Consider the following 15,431-nt stretch of genomic DNA (forward strand, 5'->3'; position numbering starts at 1 on the left):
GATAATGATACCAGAATTAAATCTCACTCCGCTGTCTTTACTCCACCTTTCTGGGACACCAAAAACATTCTCTGAGTCATGGAAGAGCCTTCCACCCGAAGTCAATATTCCGCTCGCATCTCTCAACACCCTGACAGGCTGTCGGGAGCGACTTGAGCAGTTGCTGTCGCGGCCGGACATCTACGAGATAACGTGGCTACTCAGGCTGAATCCAAAATCTCACCGGTCACTGAGAACGAGTTTGGTAAAAACACGGTTCTGGGATTCTTGGCAATAAACAAGGAAGAAAAGGCACTGGATCAACTTTTTGTTCATCCTAGGGCACAGGGTCTAGGTCTGGGGGCTGTGCTTCTAGCCCTTGCGAAGACTAGGCTGCCGCGGGAGAAGGGGGGTTTTTGGCAGCGGACTGCTGAGGGGAATATGCATGCTTGTAGTATCTACATCGACTACGGTATGCTAGGAGAGAAAATCATACTGTTTGATTCATTGGACTTGGATCTATGTGTGGGAATGATACAAATGCCCAGCTATATGTCACCACACTTGAACATATAGCAGCTGGCAACGGACTCGCCAAAGATTAGGTATTCAAAACACCGACAAATTTTATCTTGGAATATCACAAATATTCAAACGTTCTACATTCGTGCAATGTCTTGCCCAGGCGTTTACTCCGCGATTATATCCACGCCTAATAAGGGCATGAATACGAAATCTGCCTTGAGTCGGGTGTTGCCTATATAGCCGACAATTTAAGACAGCTTACTCCAGGCTGAGTGCATTACAGCCTCCTCTGCTGATCAGCCACCATGTAACCCCACGATCGCATGTGCCCGAGTGCCTGGAGGCTCAGCTTGGCATATGCCTAGCCGACGTGGTGGTCATCACCTTATCTCCGCAGCGCCACACCTTTAATTGCCACGGGGCTCAGCCACATGTGGCTAGTGGCAAGATCACCGCCAAGCTTCCTTGCAGACTGAATCATACCAATGCTGAGTGGCCAAAATACATGATCTTCGCACCCCTGCCATCATCTGCCAATGAGGACTTGTCATCCGCTTACAGAGATTGATTAATAATTCGAGTGACTTTCCAAACCTTGTCTGCACAGACCTCTTAAGTATCTCAAGCTACAGTATACCAAGCCGCTATGACATCCTCGACAAAACTCTCTCGTCTCCTTACTTGGTGGAAACAATTACCATAAAATTTGATGGGTCAACATTATATCTGACGCATAGAGTTAGGCGGAGTTTGTCAAATTTCATATCATTGGTTTCTCATTGAGGCGCAGCAAGCAAACCACTCCACCCAAAGTAATCGGCGGCAAGCCCAAATCCGTCAGCACAAATGGGGATTGGACGGCTTTCTTCGCGGAACCAGTTCCAATATCTGATCCTGTCGTCAGGCCCAGCGCCACGGGCCGAAAAGAATAAGCTGGAGTTTGAGAGATAGTATGCCGGCGCCTAGATTGTGCAGTCAAGATTAGTAGATCCAAGCATATGTCAACCTGGTGTCCGTGTACTTCATCCCAGCTAGCGGCTCCTTCCAATTCGCCCCCAAGTATTATCGGTGTTTCTGCTATCCGTACCTCGGATTATGCTTGTAGCCTTTGGTCTGATGAGTAGTTGGGCCGCCCAGTAACCTAAACAAGAGGCTGTGTTCTTGGGAAACGTCATCTTGAAAGGATCACCCCGGGTGACAGCGTTTTTCTACCCTCGTGCCAATACTGTTGCCGCCGGTCTTTTCAACAAACCTGTGGACCTCAGCTTGGCATCTTCTTAACTCCTAGCGCGACTTGGATGTCCTACCGATGTTCGGCTCTACATTCTCTCGGCAGTCTGGGCATTTATACACAGCCACCCTGCAGAGTCATAACAGTCTCTTGCGCCCCAGATTTGAAACAGGAACAACAGACGAAATCACAAACTGGAACCCTTTATTAAACTTGCATAATTGAAGGAGCTAGCTTGGTGCATTAGCGGCACCCATGTCTTCTCCAGATCACAACACGGCCCATCAGGGCTCATTCTTGAGCCCGATTGTGGTTACCAATACTTCGGGCAGAGAGGTGCGTTCCTATACATCCCCAGCATCCGAAATGAGTTCGGCGCCAAAATATCCATACTAACATTATGCGTTTCGACCCCCCAGCGCTCGCTATCTGTTTCATCAGCAGCAGCGTCTTCATCATGTCCCAGTCCCACAGATTTTGCCCATAGTCCATCATCAACTCTATCTCCAGATATGGCATGGAATCAAGATACAAACCACCTGAGCGTGCACAATGCCTCACAGCATCGGCCCTCACAGTCTATCGACGGAGATACCCTCCGTCCACGCTCGGACTCATTCGTCTCAAATACAGATACTATGACGCCCCGCTCGAGAACGAATTCCGACGTCGGTACAAATAATAAAATACTATACGACGATGTGCCGCTCTCTGAGGCATTACGGCCTGATCCTCGTGAAGAAGCCGATTTCCACGTCCAGGATAACAGATTCGCTTTTTCACCGGGCCAACTGAATAAAATGCAGAATCCGAAATCCCTCGCTGCTTTTCATGCCCTTGGTGGATTGCAGGGAATTGAACGCGGTCTCCGGACAGATATCCATGCTGGCTTATCTGTTGATGAAGGTCGATTGGCTGGGTCTGTGGATTTTCAGCAGGTCACGCCGCCTTTATACGATAGACGGCCTTCGACGACTAAAACACCCCTTAATGGGAAGAGCAGTGAGGTGCCGAGTACGACGCCTGAAATTATTTCTGGCGATGGTGGCTCACCTTTCGAAGACCGGACCCGGATATTCGGGCATAACAAACTGCCGGCTCGGAAGTCGACTGGCTTTTTCAAATTGTTTTGGATTGCGTATAATGATAAGATTATTATTCTGCTGACTATTGCTGCTATTGTTTCGTTGTCGTTGGGCATATACGAGACTATTGATGATGGAACTGGAGTGCAATGGGTGGAAGGTGTTGCTATTTGTGTTGCTATCTTGATTGTCACTGTTGTTACTGCTGCCAACGATTGGCAGAAGGAAAGACAGTTTGCTAAACTAAACAAACGGGTGAGTTATTAGTTACTTCTTTTTGCTTTATCATTTGCTGACATGTCATCGTCTAGAATGATGATCGGGATGTCAAAGTCATTCGCTCAGGCAGGTCTATGATGGTGTCTGTCTATGATATCATGGTAGGCGATGTCCTCCACCTTGAACCTGGTGATTCTATTCCGGCCGATGGAATTTTGATCTCGGGGCATGGTGTGAAATGTGATGAATCATCTGCGACTGGTGAGTCTGATCAGATGAAGAAAACGGATGGCAATGAGGTCTGGCAACAGATCGTCGAGGGTAGAGCGACCAAGAAGCTCGACCCTTTCATGATTTCTGGTAGCAAAGTTCTGGAAGGCGTTGGCACCTACTTGGTTACTAGCGTTGGACCTTACTCTACGTATGGGCGCATCATGCTCTCACTGCAGACTACTAATGACCCGACACCGCTTCAGGTGAGGCTGGGTCGCTTGGCTGATTGGATTGGATATTTGGGTTCAGCGTAAGTGAACAATGTCGTGGCAGATATACGGAAAATTTTTACTAACGAGCTGCTTCAGTGCTGCAATCATCTTATTTTTGATCTTGGTTTTCCGGTTCATAGCCGATTTGCCAGATAACCATGGTAATTCCGCTGCCAAGGGCAAGGAGTTTGTGGATATCCTTATTGTGGCTGTAACTGTTATTGTTGTCGCTATTCCTGGTAAGAGATCCTGCTCCCAATATGATACTTTCAGAAAACTAATACCTGCTTTTAATCTAGAGGGTCTCCCATTGGCTGTCACCTTGGCTTTGGCATTTGCTACCACTCGCATGGTCAAAGAGAATAACCTCGTTCGTGTCCTCCGGGCCTGCGAGACAATGGGAAATGCCACAGTTATCTGCTCGGATAAGACAGGTACTCTGACCCAGAACAAGATGACAGTGGTTGCCGGTACCTGGGGCTCAAGCGAAAGCTTCAGCCAGTCCACTGAAATTGATGTTGACACCGCTGGCAACAAACCAATGAGTACTGCTGAGAGCTTCAAGAAGTTCTCAGGCCCGGTTAGAGATCTCATTATCAAAAGCGTCGCCTTAAACTCTACGGCATTTGAAGAGGTAAAAAATGGTCAAAAAGAATTTCTGGGAAGTAAGACAGAAGTCGCTCTACTCCAGATGGCTCTTGACTACCTTGGTATGGACATTACTTCGGAGCGTGGATCTGCCGAAATTGCCCAACTTATTCCCTTTGATTCCGCACGGAAGTGCATGGGTGTTGTGTACCGACAACCGGGTGCAGGATATCGTCTCCTTGTCAAGGGCGCCTCGGAGCTAATGGTTGACGCTTGTTCCGCGCAGATCACAGATCTTGATGCCTGCAAGGAGTCACTATGCACCGAGTCGCTGTCTGATGAAGAAAGACAGGTCATTTTGACGACTATTGAGCAATATGCTCAGGGGTCTCTTCGAACCATTGGAATCGTCTACAAGGATTTTAGTTCTTGGCCGCCACAAGATGCCAAGAGACTGGAAGATGACCCTTCTGCCGCGAGCTTCGACGATCTCTTCCATGACATGACCTGGGTTGGAGTTGTTGGAATTCAAGACCCGCTTCGCCCAGAAGTCCCATCTGCCATTCGCAAATGTCACTCCGCAGGAGTCCAGGTCAAGATGGTGACAGGTGACAATGTCGCGACAGCCACAGCTATCGCGTCAGCCTGTGGTATCAAGACCGAAGATGGTCTCGTCATGGAAGGTCCGAAGTTCCGCCAATTATCTGACGAAGAAATGAACGAAGTCATTCCTCGTCTCCAAGTCCTGGCACGTTCATCACCAGAAGACAAGCGGATCCTTGTTGAACGACTGAAAATTCTTGGTGAGACCGTCGCTGTCACAGGTGATGGTACCAATGACGGGCCTGCTCTGCGCACTGCTGATGTCGGGTTCTCTATGGGTATTGCTGGAACAGAAGTTGCCAAGGAAGCTAGCTCGATCATTCTTCTGGATGATAATTTCCGATCGATTGTCACGGCCATTTCGTGGGGTCGGGCTGTCAACGATTCCGTGGCCAAGTTCCTGCAGTTCCAGATTACAGTTAATATCACCGCTGTGATCTTGACTTTCGTTTCATCTGTGTATAGCAGTTCAAACCAGAGTGTTTTGAATGCTGTGCAGTTGCTCTGGGTCAATCTAATTATGGATACTTTTGCTGCCCTGGCCTTGTGAGTATTTCTTGGCTACCGTCACTAAACAAAGGCACAAGCTAACACATCAACAGAGCTACCGATGGCCCAACAAAAGATATCTTAGATCGAAAGCCCGTTCCGAAAACTAAATCACTTTTCACTTTGACAATGTGGAAAATGATTCTTGGACAATCCGTTTATAAACTAGCCATCGTCTTCATGTTATACTTTGCTGGTGATCAAATTCTCAACGCACATCTCGTCTCCGACGACCCGGCGCTCCGCGCAAAACAGCTTTCCACAGTTGTTTTCAACACATTCGTATGGATGCAAATCTTCAACGAACTCAACAACCGCCGCCTCGATAATCGCTTTAACATCTTTGAAGGCATGTTCCGCAACTATTGGTTCCTGGGTATCAATACTCTCATTGTCGCCGGACAAGTGATGATTATTTTCGTCGGAGGCCAGGCATTCGGTGTAACCCGAATCAATGGCACCCTGTGGGCAGTTTGTATAATCTGTGGCTTTGGATGTCTGCCATGGGCTGTGGTCCTCCGCCTGATTCCAGACCGTCATTTCGGGGTTGTGTTTAATGCTATTGTTAGCGCATGTTCATTCATTCTCAGGCCATTTTTGATGGTCTGGAAATTTATTGTTCGTGGTGTGAAAGCGATCATTCAACCCGTGACACGATTTACCCGTCGGGTCTTTTCTCGTCGGCATGTGAAGACTAGTGAGTCTGCTCAAGAGTCCTCGGGCACTCCTGATGATTTGGATGCTCCTGTTATTGATGAGGAGAATCCTGTGGCGCTGAAGGTAGTTCGAGAGGAGAGCCCAGAGCGTCCTTCTGCGCCACCGGCGATATCGGTACCCCCGATTACTGTGACCGCGTCGCCATAGACTTTGGGATTTCAAGGGAGATTCCTAAGATTTATGAATGAGTGGCTGTTTGTTATACTTTTTGATAGCGTTTAGCGTGCTTTTCTTTTCATTTTGTTGTTTCTCATCTTTATGCCTATACGATACATAGATCAATATGATACCAAGTTAATCATCTCCCCTCAAATCCAGAGAAGACCTAGAGTCTTATCTTATCTCTTAGAGAAAAAAGGAAGAAAGTCGGTAGTTAAATTCGGGGTTCATCTCTGCTACTCTATTTGAGCTGGGTATCCCGGGTTCAGAAATTAGTCTTGGTGTTGAGTTAGCCCTTTCAGGTACAAGGCAACCAATGTAACCATGAGAATAGAAGGGGAAATTGCACACATGCGCATGTGGAGATTGCGATGGGGGCCAGAATGCAGGACTTCTGATATCATCAGGGCTGTTGCCTTGGGATATGTTGGGTAGCCCCCATAGTCAATAATGATTCTCGACCATAGAAGATTCCTGCATACTCAAGATTACAGTAACTTTATCTCACATAAACTTCCTGAAGCTATTATGTACATCAGATTACCTGCAGGAACAGTGGCAGGGGAACCTTGGTACGAAACTCACTGAACGTTATTTCGTTCCAACACCATTTGGATATGATGTTTACTAGATGTCGAGTAGTTCTGAGTCGGCGAATCCCCTGTCCAACTCAAAAAAAGAGTTTCATTCCGTGAATATACTTTGTAGTTAAAAATCTATAATTAGTGAGACAAAAAGCTTTGAATTGCTTATTGGCCTATCGTTGGCCCCCACGCATGCCGCTCGCAACAAAGCGGCCTGTTGCCAAGACCAGTCCAGGGATCACCATGACTAAAGCTGCAACCCCCTCCTGAGAAACGTGGAGCTTCAAGATCCATGGATTGTGTTCTGATTTTGAATCCATCCAACTCGTCGTGAGTGGTACGCGGGGGTGAAACAATGTCGACCAGCGCAGAATCCCCAGGTTTACGGAACCCGTTCCACAACCCGATCCCCTCTTCGCTTTCATGTACACAAACCCAACTTTCTCCGCACTAGCTCCCAACCCAACTAACAACTTCCAGCTGAATGCGCAAAGGCAGCGGCGATTATCGACTCCTTTATCAACCCGAAAGTGGTCGGCGATGGCGGGATTCCGCGTAAGATCCTTTTGCGCGCTAAAGTAGGCGATTTTTTTGATTCTTAGCTACGCGGAGGCTTACGATTCTAGGCCCTGATTATCTGCACCGTATTTCGAATAGGATTTATGGGTAGCGTGCGTTTTGGTTCTGGGGTTGTCGTGGTTCGTCTCCCCGACGACAGCTGGTCTGCTCCATCAGCCATTGGCCTCGGCGGGCTGGGATTCGGTGGGCTCATTGGAGCCGAGTTAACGGATTTTGTGTTCGTTCTCTATAACGACGAAGCGGTCACGAAGTTCATGCAATCCGGTTTCCTGCATTTGGGCCTTAATGTCTCGGCTGCGTTCGGGGTGGGCCGCAGTGCGGAATCTGGTGGTATAGCTGGAGCTAAGGGCGTGTCGGGCTTCTACTCCTTTTCAAAAACTCGGGGGTTGTATGGGGGTGTCTCTGGTGAATTGGGAGTTATCACTGAGCGCTCACGGGCCAACAAGAAGATCTATGAGCGGAAACTCAAATCGGTTCATCTGGCTGGTGGGGAGATTCCTTCTCCTCGTGAAGCTGAATCACTGATTCACATTCTCAATTCGATGGTGCCTCGTCCTTCCAAAAAGCCCATTGGAAACCCTGCTGTGGATCCCAGTGCGAATCTCAGTGCGAATCCCGTTGCGAACCCTGTTGTGAACCCCATTGTGAATCCTGATTCCAGTGGACTCCAATCTCTTGGTCGTGAAGTGCCGCCGGAACTGGAAATGGGAGACTTAAGTAATTTGGGTCCTGGGCTTTCTGAAATCGGATCTTCTGAAGCCCACTGGAGTGGGTTGTCTGCTCCGGGTACCACACATAAACCCAGGGAGCTTAACACAGTCCCTCGAGAGCTCCTCGGTAACCCAATCCAACCTGTTGAGTCGGCTGAGCCCGCTCAGCCTGCTGAGCCTACTGAACCTTCAAAGGTTTTCGAGCTGGAGTCCCAACATGGCTCTACGCTACCGCCCAGCGAGGACCTCTCGCATCATGCGTCTGTGAACTCGTCTACTGGGAGCTCTTCGCAACACGCATCGCTTCAATCGTCTATTGCCAACCCACTGGAAACGCGAGAAACACAAGACTCGTCTGTTGTGGCTCCTCCCGGTATCATTCCTGAGAATCCATCCAAGGAAGCGCAGGCCGAACATGCGACAGAGAATGACGCGACAGTTCAAGCTTGATGTCATGCAACCCATTGAGTCATTTTACCAAGCATTTGATGCATGCGGGCGTTGTACTATCTTTCTTTGGTTCTTCTCTTTTGTTCATTCACGCATGATGGGATAATGTATGGTCGGAAACTTATTTAATTCCCTTGGTGATATCCCTAGCTAGCTTCATTATCGACTCGTGAACATACGAGGATATTGTGTGACTTGATCCTCAAAGGACTTCTTCCAGGTTTTGTTAACTCCAACCCAGCTGCCAAGAGCATGTGAAATATAAAACAAGAATACGCTCAAAACAAAACAAATACTCAACTACCACGAGAAGCTTTCTTCAATAAAATCCACATTCGATGTAGACTGCCTCCTCCGACAGACATGTCGAACATCATCACTCAAACTCCCACTCCCGCACACCATAACACCCATAGCACCGATCTGATTCCCAATCTCCATATCAACAAGCGTTTCAATATTAGGCCGACCGGGAAAAATCGGTACAGTCATCAAACACTCCTGAATCTCTTTCGTACTCTGCGGCTGAGTTACAAACACCATGATGCGAACTATATCCCGCTGCCGATCCATAGCCAGGATACTTGTTATCCAGGACCGAACCCATTGCAGATGCGCCGAAGACCGAACAACCCAAACGAGAAATATTTTGCGCGTGGCCACTGTGCCTTCAGCAAATCCTGACACAAGGTGACGAACGAAAGAAATCTGGTGTGCAATTCCCAGTCCGCCTGCAAATAGGAGGACTGTTCCGTACGAGTCTAGTGAATGGATGTTACCATATGGCCCTTCCGTCAAGGCACAGTATGTCATGGATCCCTTTGAGGCTTTTCGAAAAAGCTGATCTGTCAGCCCGGCACGACGTTGGACTATCAAGGAGATAGTGCTTTTTCGATTTCCAAGAAGATCGTCTTCAGATGAAGGTATGCACTCGTCCGAATGTGTGTCTTCGCTCCAGGCGATGGAGAATGGGTGGGATGTCCACCACCCTACTGCTGGGATGTAGAGATACAAATGTTGGCCCGGTTGGAAGGTCCATGGTCGTGCTAGTCGAAGGGTAATGCGCATTGCATCACCATGGAGGACCTCCACATTCGCTGTGGTGGAGTTGGGACCGTAGTTCCGGTATATAAGGACGACGATGCGGACAACACGCTAGGACTGGGTTAAGCCACTCGCTTTATTGATAGGGTCAGAAGGGGCACTTACCTCTAAGACCCAGAGAATCATTGCGGTGAGCAAATAGTTCTGGGAATGCATGCCATCCAAGTGTACCCAAAGAAAAGCCATAGTAAGGGCTGCAAGGACGAAATGAAGATGAAGGAAAGTTTCATAAAAGGCATGCCGAATCGGCGATGGCGAGTGCAAAAGAATGACTGTCAAAATACAAGTTGCCTAGACCCTCAAGTCTCAGTAAATCATCAAAATTTCTGGAACAATAAGTATACACTTACAACAAAACCGTCCCGAAGAAAACTACCTCTAACAAGCGCCGCAAAAACAGTCCTCCAACTTTCCGCTTCAGCATAAGAAATGCCCCAGGTCATAGTATGCACCAGAGATTCTAGCACCACAATCCGCCCCAGCCACCTATGCAACAACATCCACGTATCAAAAGGGACATGCAACCCCCTAATAAGCGGGTTATTCCGGCCAGCCATCAGAACAAGAGGAATTAAGTTAGCAGTAGCCACCGTCCCCGTATTTTTCCGAATAGCCTTTGCCGCAGAATCCCTATTCTGATACGGAACATTCACCAAACAAAGAACGATATTCAAAGAGACCATCCCGAAGATCAACAAACTATGGAACCGACTCGGTACAGTTCCCATGTGGATATTGTTCCAAAGCCGGAACTCGCGATTATGCCGTACCTTGAAGAGCGGGGCATATATGAGATGTTCCTTTAACCAGGAAAGGACATCATTGGATGGTCCTACGAAGTACCGTTGATTATCATGGCCGAATGTTGAAAGTTGTCGGAGATGGTTGTCGTAGCGGAAAAAGAGCTGCCATAGTAGGTAGGCGAATGCTGTGCAGCTGAACGAGAGGAGACTGTATCTTGCAAGATGGATGGGTTCATGGCTGGACCAGACGGGCTTCGATTCGACGTCTGCATCTTTAGCATTACTTAGCCCGATAAAGGGTAGGATGATGAGGTATTTCATGGTTTCTCCTGAGTATCATATTCATGCGCCGGGGTGATTTTGGGACGCTCTGTTCTATAAGTCCTCCTTTTCTAATTTTCTGTTTTGTCATTGTACCGTAGGTAGCCTGATTCCAAATTTTTCTATATATAGAGGGCATTTTCGACATGCAGAGTGGGGGATAACTTGGCTGTTGGCATTGTTGGAGCTGGCCCCAGGAGGTCTTGATTTCTTTCGAGTATTTCGACTGCTATATCCTTTTGAAGATGTACGCGAAGTTTACTTTTGAATTATATTTCTATCATCAGCTTTAAAAACTTCTAAGATTGACTGAAGCAAAGCTAATTTGAATGTCAGCAGTGAGCAGCCATAGCTTAAGGTGCAAATTCATATTTATACTCAATATCCCGGTGCAGATAGCCCCCACGACTGCAGGAGTATTTGTTGTGGCGCATATCAGATAGTTAAGAACATTGATTGACCTTGAATTGGGATGAATTCATAATTTCAAGCTGTCCTCGAAAAGAGGAGTACCACAATGAAGGCACCAATGTCAGTATATCCTGATAAAGCAAGTAAATAGCCTATAAGAACCCCTCAGATGCCGAAACAATAGTGTGTATTTTGTTCAGACAGGTGTCTTCTAAATCTGAGGGCCATCCTACATCAAATACTCCGGCCCCATCACCGGACTTGGTTTTTTGTAGGATCCTGGCCTGGAGGGGTAGCCAAGACTAAGTAACTTGCCAAGCTAATCCTGTCGAATTGTCTTAGCTAATTATGATTAGATGCTACGGGACTTGCCAGTTCAAGAGAACATAACTCTTGGTCATGATGCTTGCAATGGCCATCTTGAAACAAATAATCTCATCTTTTCAACACCAATTAAAAATATGATTACAAACAGATTGCATCCAACACCGAGGCACCAAGCGCTATCAGAATCGAATAATCAAATCTTCAGTACACGTCCCCAACACCCTGCACATTCATGGTATCTCATCACATCATACATCATACACCATCCACCGCCTCAATCCAACCAAAGACAGCACCCACTGCCACCGTTGCGAACGTCCAGACCGCAGCCCAGAGAGACGCTCCCTCCACAGAAACACTGTTGATTGTGCCTGCTATCTGCACAATCGTATTAAAGAAAACGCCGGTGGCAAGCACGAGAGTCCGAGAAATAAGAATTCGAGTCTTGTTCGACAGTTGACACCAAGTCTTTCGGTACACGGCCTTGATGAACAGCTCGCCTTCGTGATCAGCAGCTTTCACTGTCACATCTGTCGCGTGACCTGTGGAGCTAACGAAAAGGAAGTCGCGCACGGCATAGCCGGTAGGGATTAGAGTCAAGAAGAGAACCGGGAGCCCGGCGGGGCCTGCATGCGCGGCGCTAATATCTGGGATGCTGTCGAAGTGCACGACCAGCTGGGCGGGAAGCCAGGATGCGTAGCTAGCATATAGCACAACGGTGAAAATCGAGGTCGCGGCGAGGGTAGTGTAGATCGTAGTGGGGCGATCTTGTAGGATAGATCTGTTGGCTACTGCGCCCGAGGGGGCGTGCGACAGATCGTGAACAGATGCAGGGCGACGAAGGAAGAAAAATGGAATCACAGTCGAAAGGACCGTGATCATGTAGGATATAATCGTGGAAGTCGGCCGGACACCGTAGAAGAATGTCAAGAGCGAGTAGGTGGGGAGGTGGGTTATGTATAGGAAAGACGCGACATCCCAGCCTAGATACGATGGTAAGAATTAGGTGTCGGTCTTTATTATTCGGTGAAGAAGTCATAGCTTCCTCAGCCATATGGAACTGCACTTACTGTCGAATCCCAGGACCCAAGCTAGACCAATTTCCACGGCTTTCCAAGCTACAAGGCCCCCCACTTCCCACCACTCCTCCAGGTGCTTGCTGATCAGGCCAAGGTCGCCGACGGTCAGATGAGAGGTCAGAGTAAATGCGACCGAGCTCAAGATGAGGCTACTCAGGACAGCCAGGGAGAAGCGCGCTGGTGAGGGGATTCGCGCCAGTCGCGGGACCGCAGGGGCCAAAGCCTCCGTAAAGTCGCGCTCGGGCGCTTTAGCGCTCTTAGAAGAGGACTGTTTCTTAGGCGACATTATCCGCTCCGTGCAATTGAATAACAAGTGAATAGAAGGTTTGGGGGAGTCACAAGAAGCTCTCACTGAACAGGAAACTTGGAATGTTTGGCGGTGAGGCTGATGATGTCACTATGTAGTTCCTCAATGTCGGAAGGAATCCACATTCCAAGTATGACATGTTTGAATTAGAAAATACAATAAATATCACATAAAATACATTGAATATCTAGTCTTCCTTGCGCTCTGCCACGGAGAACTCTACAGTACCACTCTCATTGCCCCTGGTGTCCTTCACGACGACTCGGTACTTGCCTTGGTCCCAGAGGTCCTTGATGGTCAGCTCACGAGTACGGCCGAGAGATTCAATGTCGCCAATGCGCTCCAGAGTGCCTTCGAGGTGCTGGTCGAAGTTTTCGATGGCACAGATCTCTCGGAATGCACGCTGCATCGGAACGGAGTCGGCACGCACCATGGCTCGCGAATTAATGGTGAAGATATTTTCGTGATCGTAGGATTGCATGAAGTCGGCGCGGGTCATAATTTCGCGAGCTTTATGTAGCTCAACCTCAGGCAAGATATGACCATTCTCGGGGTGGTAGGTCTCTTCCATTTCATTTTCAAGATCGACAAGGGCTTTGGCCAAGACCATTGCGGCAGACTGGAAGATTATCAGTATTTATTATCATCATATGGTAAACGGAAGGACACTTACGGAATACTTCTGTTCATCCATGACATCGTCGTCCATCTCCTTACCTAAAATCCAACACTTGTTGAGGAACCATACCTTCTCGGCCCGACAGATCTCATCGCAGGTTTTCAAGATGTCGGAGGATTTGGCTACTCGATTCAAGAAGGAAAGCCGACCACCCACCGTATCGTAGACATGCTCGAGAACCGAGGATGGAAGGTCTTCGTGGCAAAACTGTCTACGATATCTCCTCAGAGCATCCATCGCCTTCTGCTTAGGCAAATCTGTAACTGAAACAACCTCCATGCGGGTAGCATAGCGCTTCAGGCGTTCATATACCCAGTAGTCGTCACTGTTGAGGACTATTTTGGAGGTGAGTTGATGCAAGGTGGACGCAATTCGGTATAGGGAACTCACTAGTTGTGACTAGGCCACTTGCAGCCCATTGTTCAGCCCGCTGCTGTATCATCTCTAGCAAGTCCTGCCCGTCATGGTCATCGCGCACCAAATGGGTGCTATTGATGATTAGAACCAATGGTCGCCCGTGCGAGGCTCTCCTGGCTAACGCGACCTTTTCCATCTTGTTGAAGGCCCGCTCGATATCTAGAAGTGCGGTGGTGTCCCGCGGACCACGGATACTGAACAAGCTGCCAATGTAGCTGTATTCGATTATTAGTAGCACTTCAATTGACAAGTGGAGAGTTTCACCTACTCCTCGTGGAACTCGTAATCAAGTGCCTTGCCAAGTCGAATGCGGAAGATCTCCAGATCAGCATGCGCCTCAAACATAGCGACGCCAGTGCCATTGATTTTGCGCATAGCTTCAAGGAGCATCGACGTCTTTCCAGTGCCTTTCTCACCGACCATCAGATAGTAGTGGCCCGCTCGTTTCCCGGCAACAATGTCGTCAATCCGAGGTTGCTCATCCCTGGGGATCCAGTGCTCTTGGTGGTGATATTCATGCTTGCCAGACACAACACCCGCCATCTCAAGAGCAGGATCACCTGGGTTGAACGCATTGTCCATTTTGTCCAGGACCAAGTATTTGTAGTACCGGTGGTATGAATAACCAGCCGCACTATATGAGACGATTTAGCTAAGCCCGATCTAGTCGTGTATATAGACAACAATCATACCCTAGGATGAAAATCGATGCTGCTGTAGTTGCTGCAGTCTCAAGCATCTTGAGGATTGTAGATTTCACATTGGGCTCCGAATCATTTTTCTGGCCTCGTCCCTGATCCTCTTCCTCATTTTGTTCGGCAGGATCCGGGCTATACTTGCCAGTGTTTTGAGGATTCGAGTTGAACCTCTTGCCTGTGTATTGCAGAATTCGCCCATGAGGTCTAACAGGTCTCGATAAGCCTTGTCGAGCGAATGATGACAAGGGTGGCGCGAGCCTTTTCCATAGCATTGTGGATCTCCTTGGCGCCTTTATTTGACACTAATTCGACTTCAAAAGGATTAGGGCCTTAAGAGAATTTATTTTTTGTGCAACAATATGCAATCCACGAGTAATTTGTGGGCCCTAGTTGGTCCTATGCACTCTTGCAACAGCCACGGCTTTAGACTGTTATAGACCTGTCTCCGAGGTCGACGCCACACCTCCAGGGGCTGACGCGTCAATAAAGAAGTGAGCGGACAGGACAAAAGACCCTAATGATTGGAATGAAAAAAGCACACAAGGTAAGGAACGAAAAGAAATGAAGAAAGAGAGACAATGAGTGGAATGGGATACGGCCCTGGAGGTTGTCAGCCAGGAAAGGGTGCAAAGAAGGCGTTGTGGCTGAGCGGTGGAGTCTCTAACACTACAGAGGCTTGGCAGATGTGTTGGCCATAAACACAATTTCAGCTTTCCAAGGTTCCATGGCAGCTCTAGCAAAGTGAATTGGGAAAAAGTTATATCCTAAATTTGCTGGGCTCAATTCCTATCCTTCGATCTATGTCTCTTTCCCTAGATACTAGTAGTCTCAAGCTAGGCATATCGGATTTATTACCTAAAAAAATGGGGAGAGCTTTCTAGA

The 15,431-nt window shown here is 48.1% G+C and overlaps 5 protein-coding genes across 5 annotated transcripts; 2 read left to right on the forward strand and 3 right to left on the reverse strand.

Moving 5' to 3' along the window:
- Positions 1-1,990: 1,990 nt before the first annotated feature.
- pmcB (putative calcium-translocating P-type ATPase(PMCA-type)) lies at positions 1,991-6,128 on the forward strand (the record flags this gene model as incomplete). Its single annotated transcript, XM_057068539.1, has 6 exons — positions 1,991-2,071; positions 2,155-3,075; positions 3,132-3,562; positions 3,621-3,763; positions 3,824-5,261; positions 5,318-6,128. The coding sequence occupies 6 exons, from the start codon at positions 1,991-1,993 to the stop codon at positions 6,126-6,128; spliced, it is 3,825 nt and encodes a 1,274-aa protein (XP_056919394.1).
- An 879-nt stretch (positions 6,129-7,007) lies between these two features.
- Positions 7,008-8,463, forward strand: N7503_008993 (uncharacterized protein; the record flags this gene model as incomplete). Its single annotated transcript, XM_057068540.1, has 3 exons — positions 7,008-7,149; positions 7,205-7,302; positions 7,351-8,463. The coding sequence occupies exons 1-3, from the start codon at positions 7,080-7,082 to the stop codon at positions 8,461-8,463; spliced, it is 1,281 nt and encodes a 426-aa protein (XP_056919395.1). The 5' UTR covers positions 7,008-7,079.
- A 300-nt stretch (positions 8,464-8,763) lies between these two features.
- On the reverse strand, positions 8,764-10,631 carry N7503_008994 (ferric reductase family protein; the record flags this gene model as incomplete). Its single annotated transcript, XM_057068541.1, has 3 exons — positions 8,764-9,618; positions 9,673-9,858; positions 9,918-10,631. 3 exons carry the CDS (start codon positions 10,629-10,631, stop codon positions 8,764-8,766), a joined length of 1,755 nt encoding a protein of 584 aa, XP_056919396.1.
- Positions 10,632-11,624: 993 nt separating this feature from the next.
- Positions 11,625-12,734, reverse strand: N7503_008995 (uncharacterized protein; the record flags this gene model as incomplete). Its single annotated transcript, XM_057068542.1, has 2 exons — positions 11,625-12,352; positions 12,440-12,734. 2 exons carry the CDS (start codon positions 12,732-12,734, stop codon positions 11,625-11,627), a joined length of 1,023 nt encoding a protein of 340 aa, XP_056919397.1.
- A 208-nt stretch (positions 12,735-12,942) lies between these two features.
- N7503_008996 (ATP-binding protein) lies at positions 12,943-14,821 on the reverse strand (the record flags this gene model as incomplete). The annotated part of the gene is made up of 5 exons (XM_057068543.1): positions 12,943-13,374; positions 13,429-13,769; positions 13,825-14,066; positions 14,120-14,485; positions 14,544-14,821. The coding sequence occupies 5 exons, from the start codon at positions 14,819-14,821 to the stop codon at positions 12,943-12,945; spliced, it is 1,659 nt and encodes a 552-aa protein (XP_056919398.1).
- Positions 14,822-15,431: the final 610 nt, after the last annotated feature.

Source organism: Penicillium pulvis (genome assembly GCF_028828015.1).
Source record: "Penicillium pulvis strain IBT 33274 chromosome Unknown contig_7_segment1_segment0, whole genome shotgun sequence".
Lineage (NCBI taxonomy): Eukaryota > Fungi > Ascomycota > Eurotiomycetes > Eurotiales > Aspergillaceae > Penicillium > Penicillium pulvis.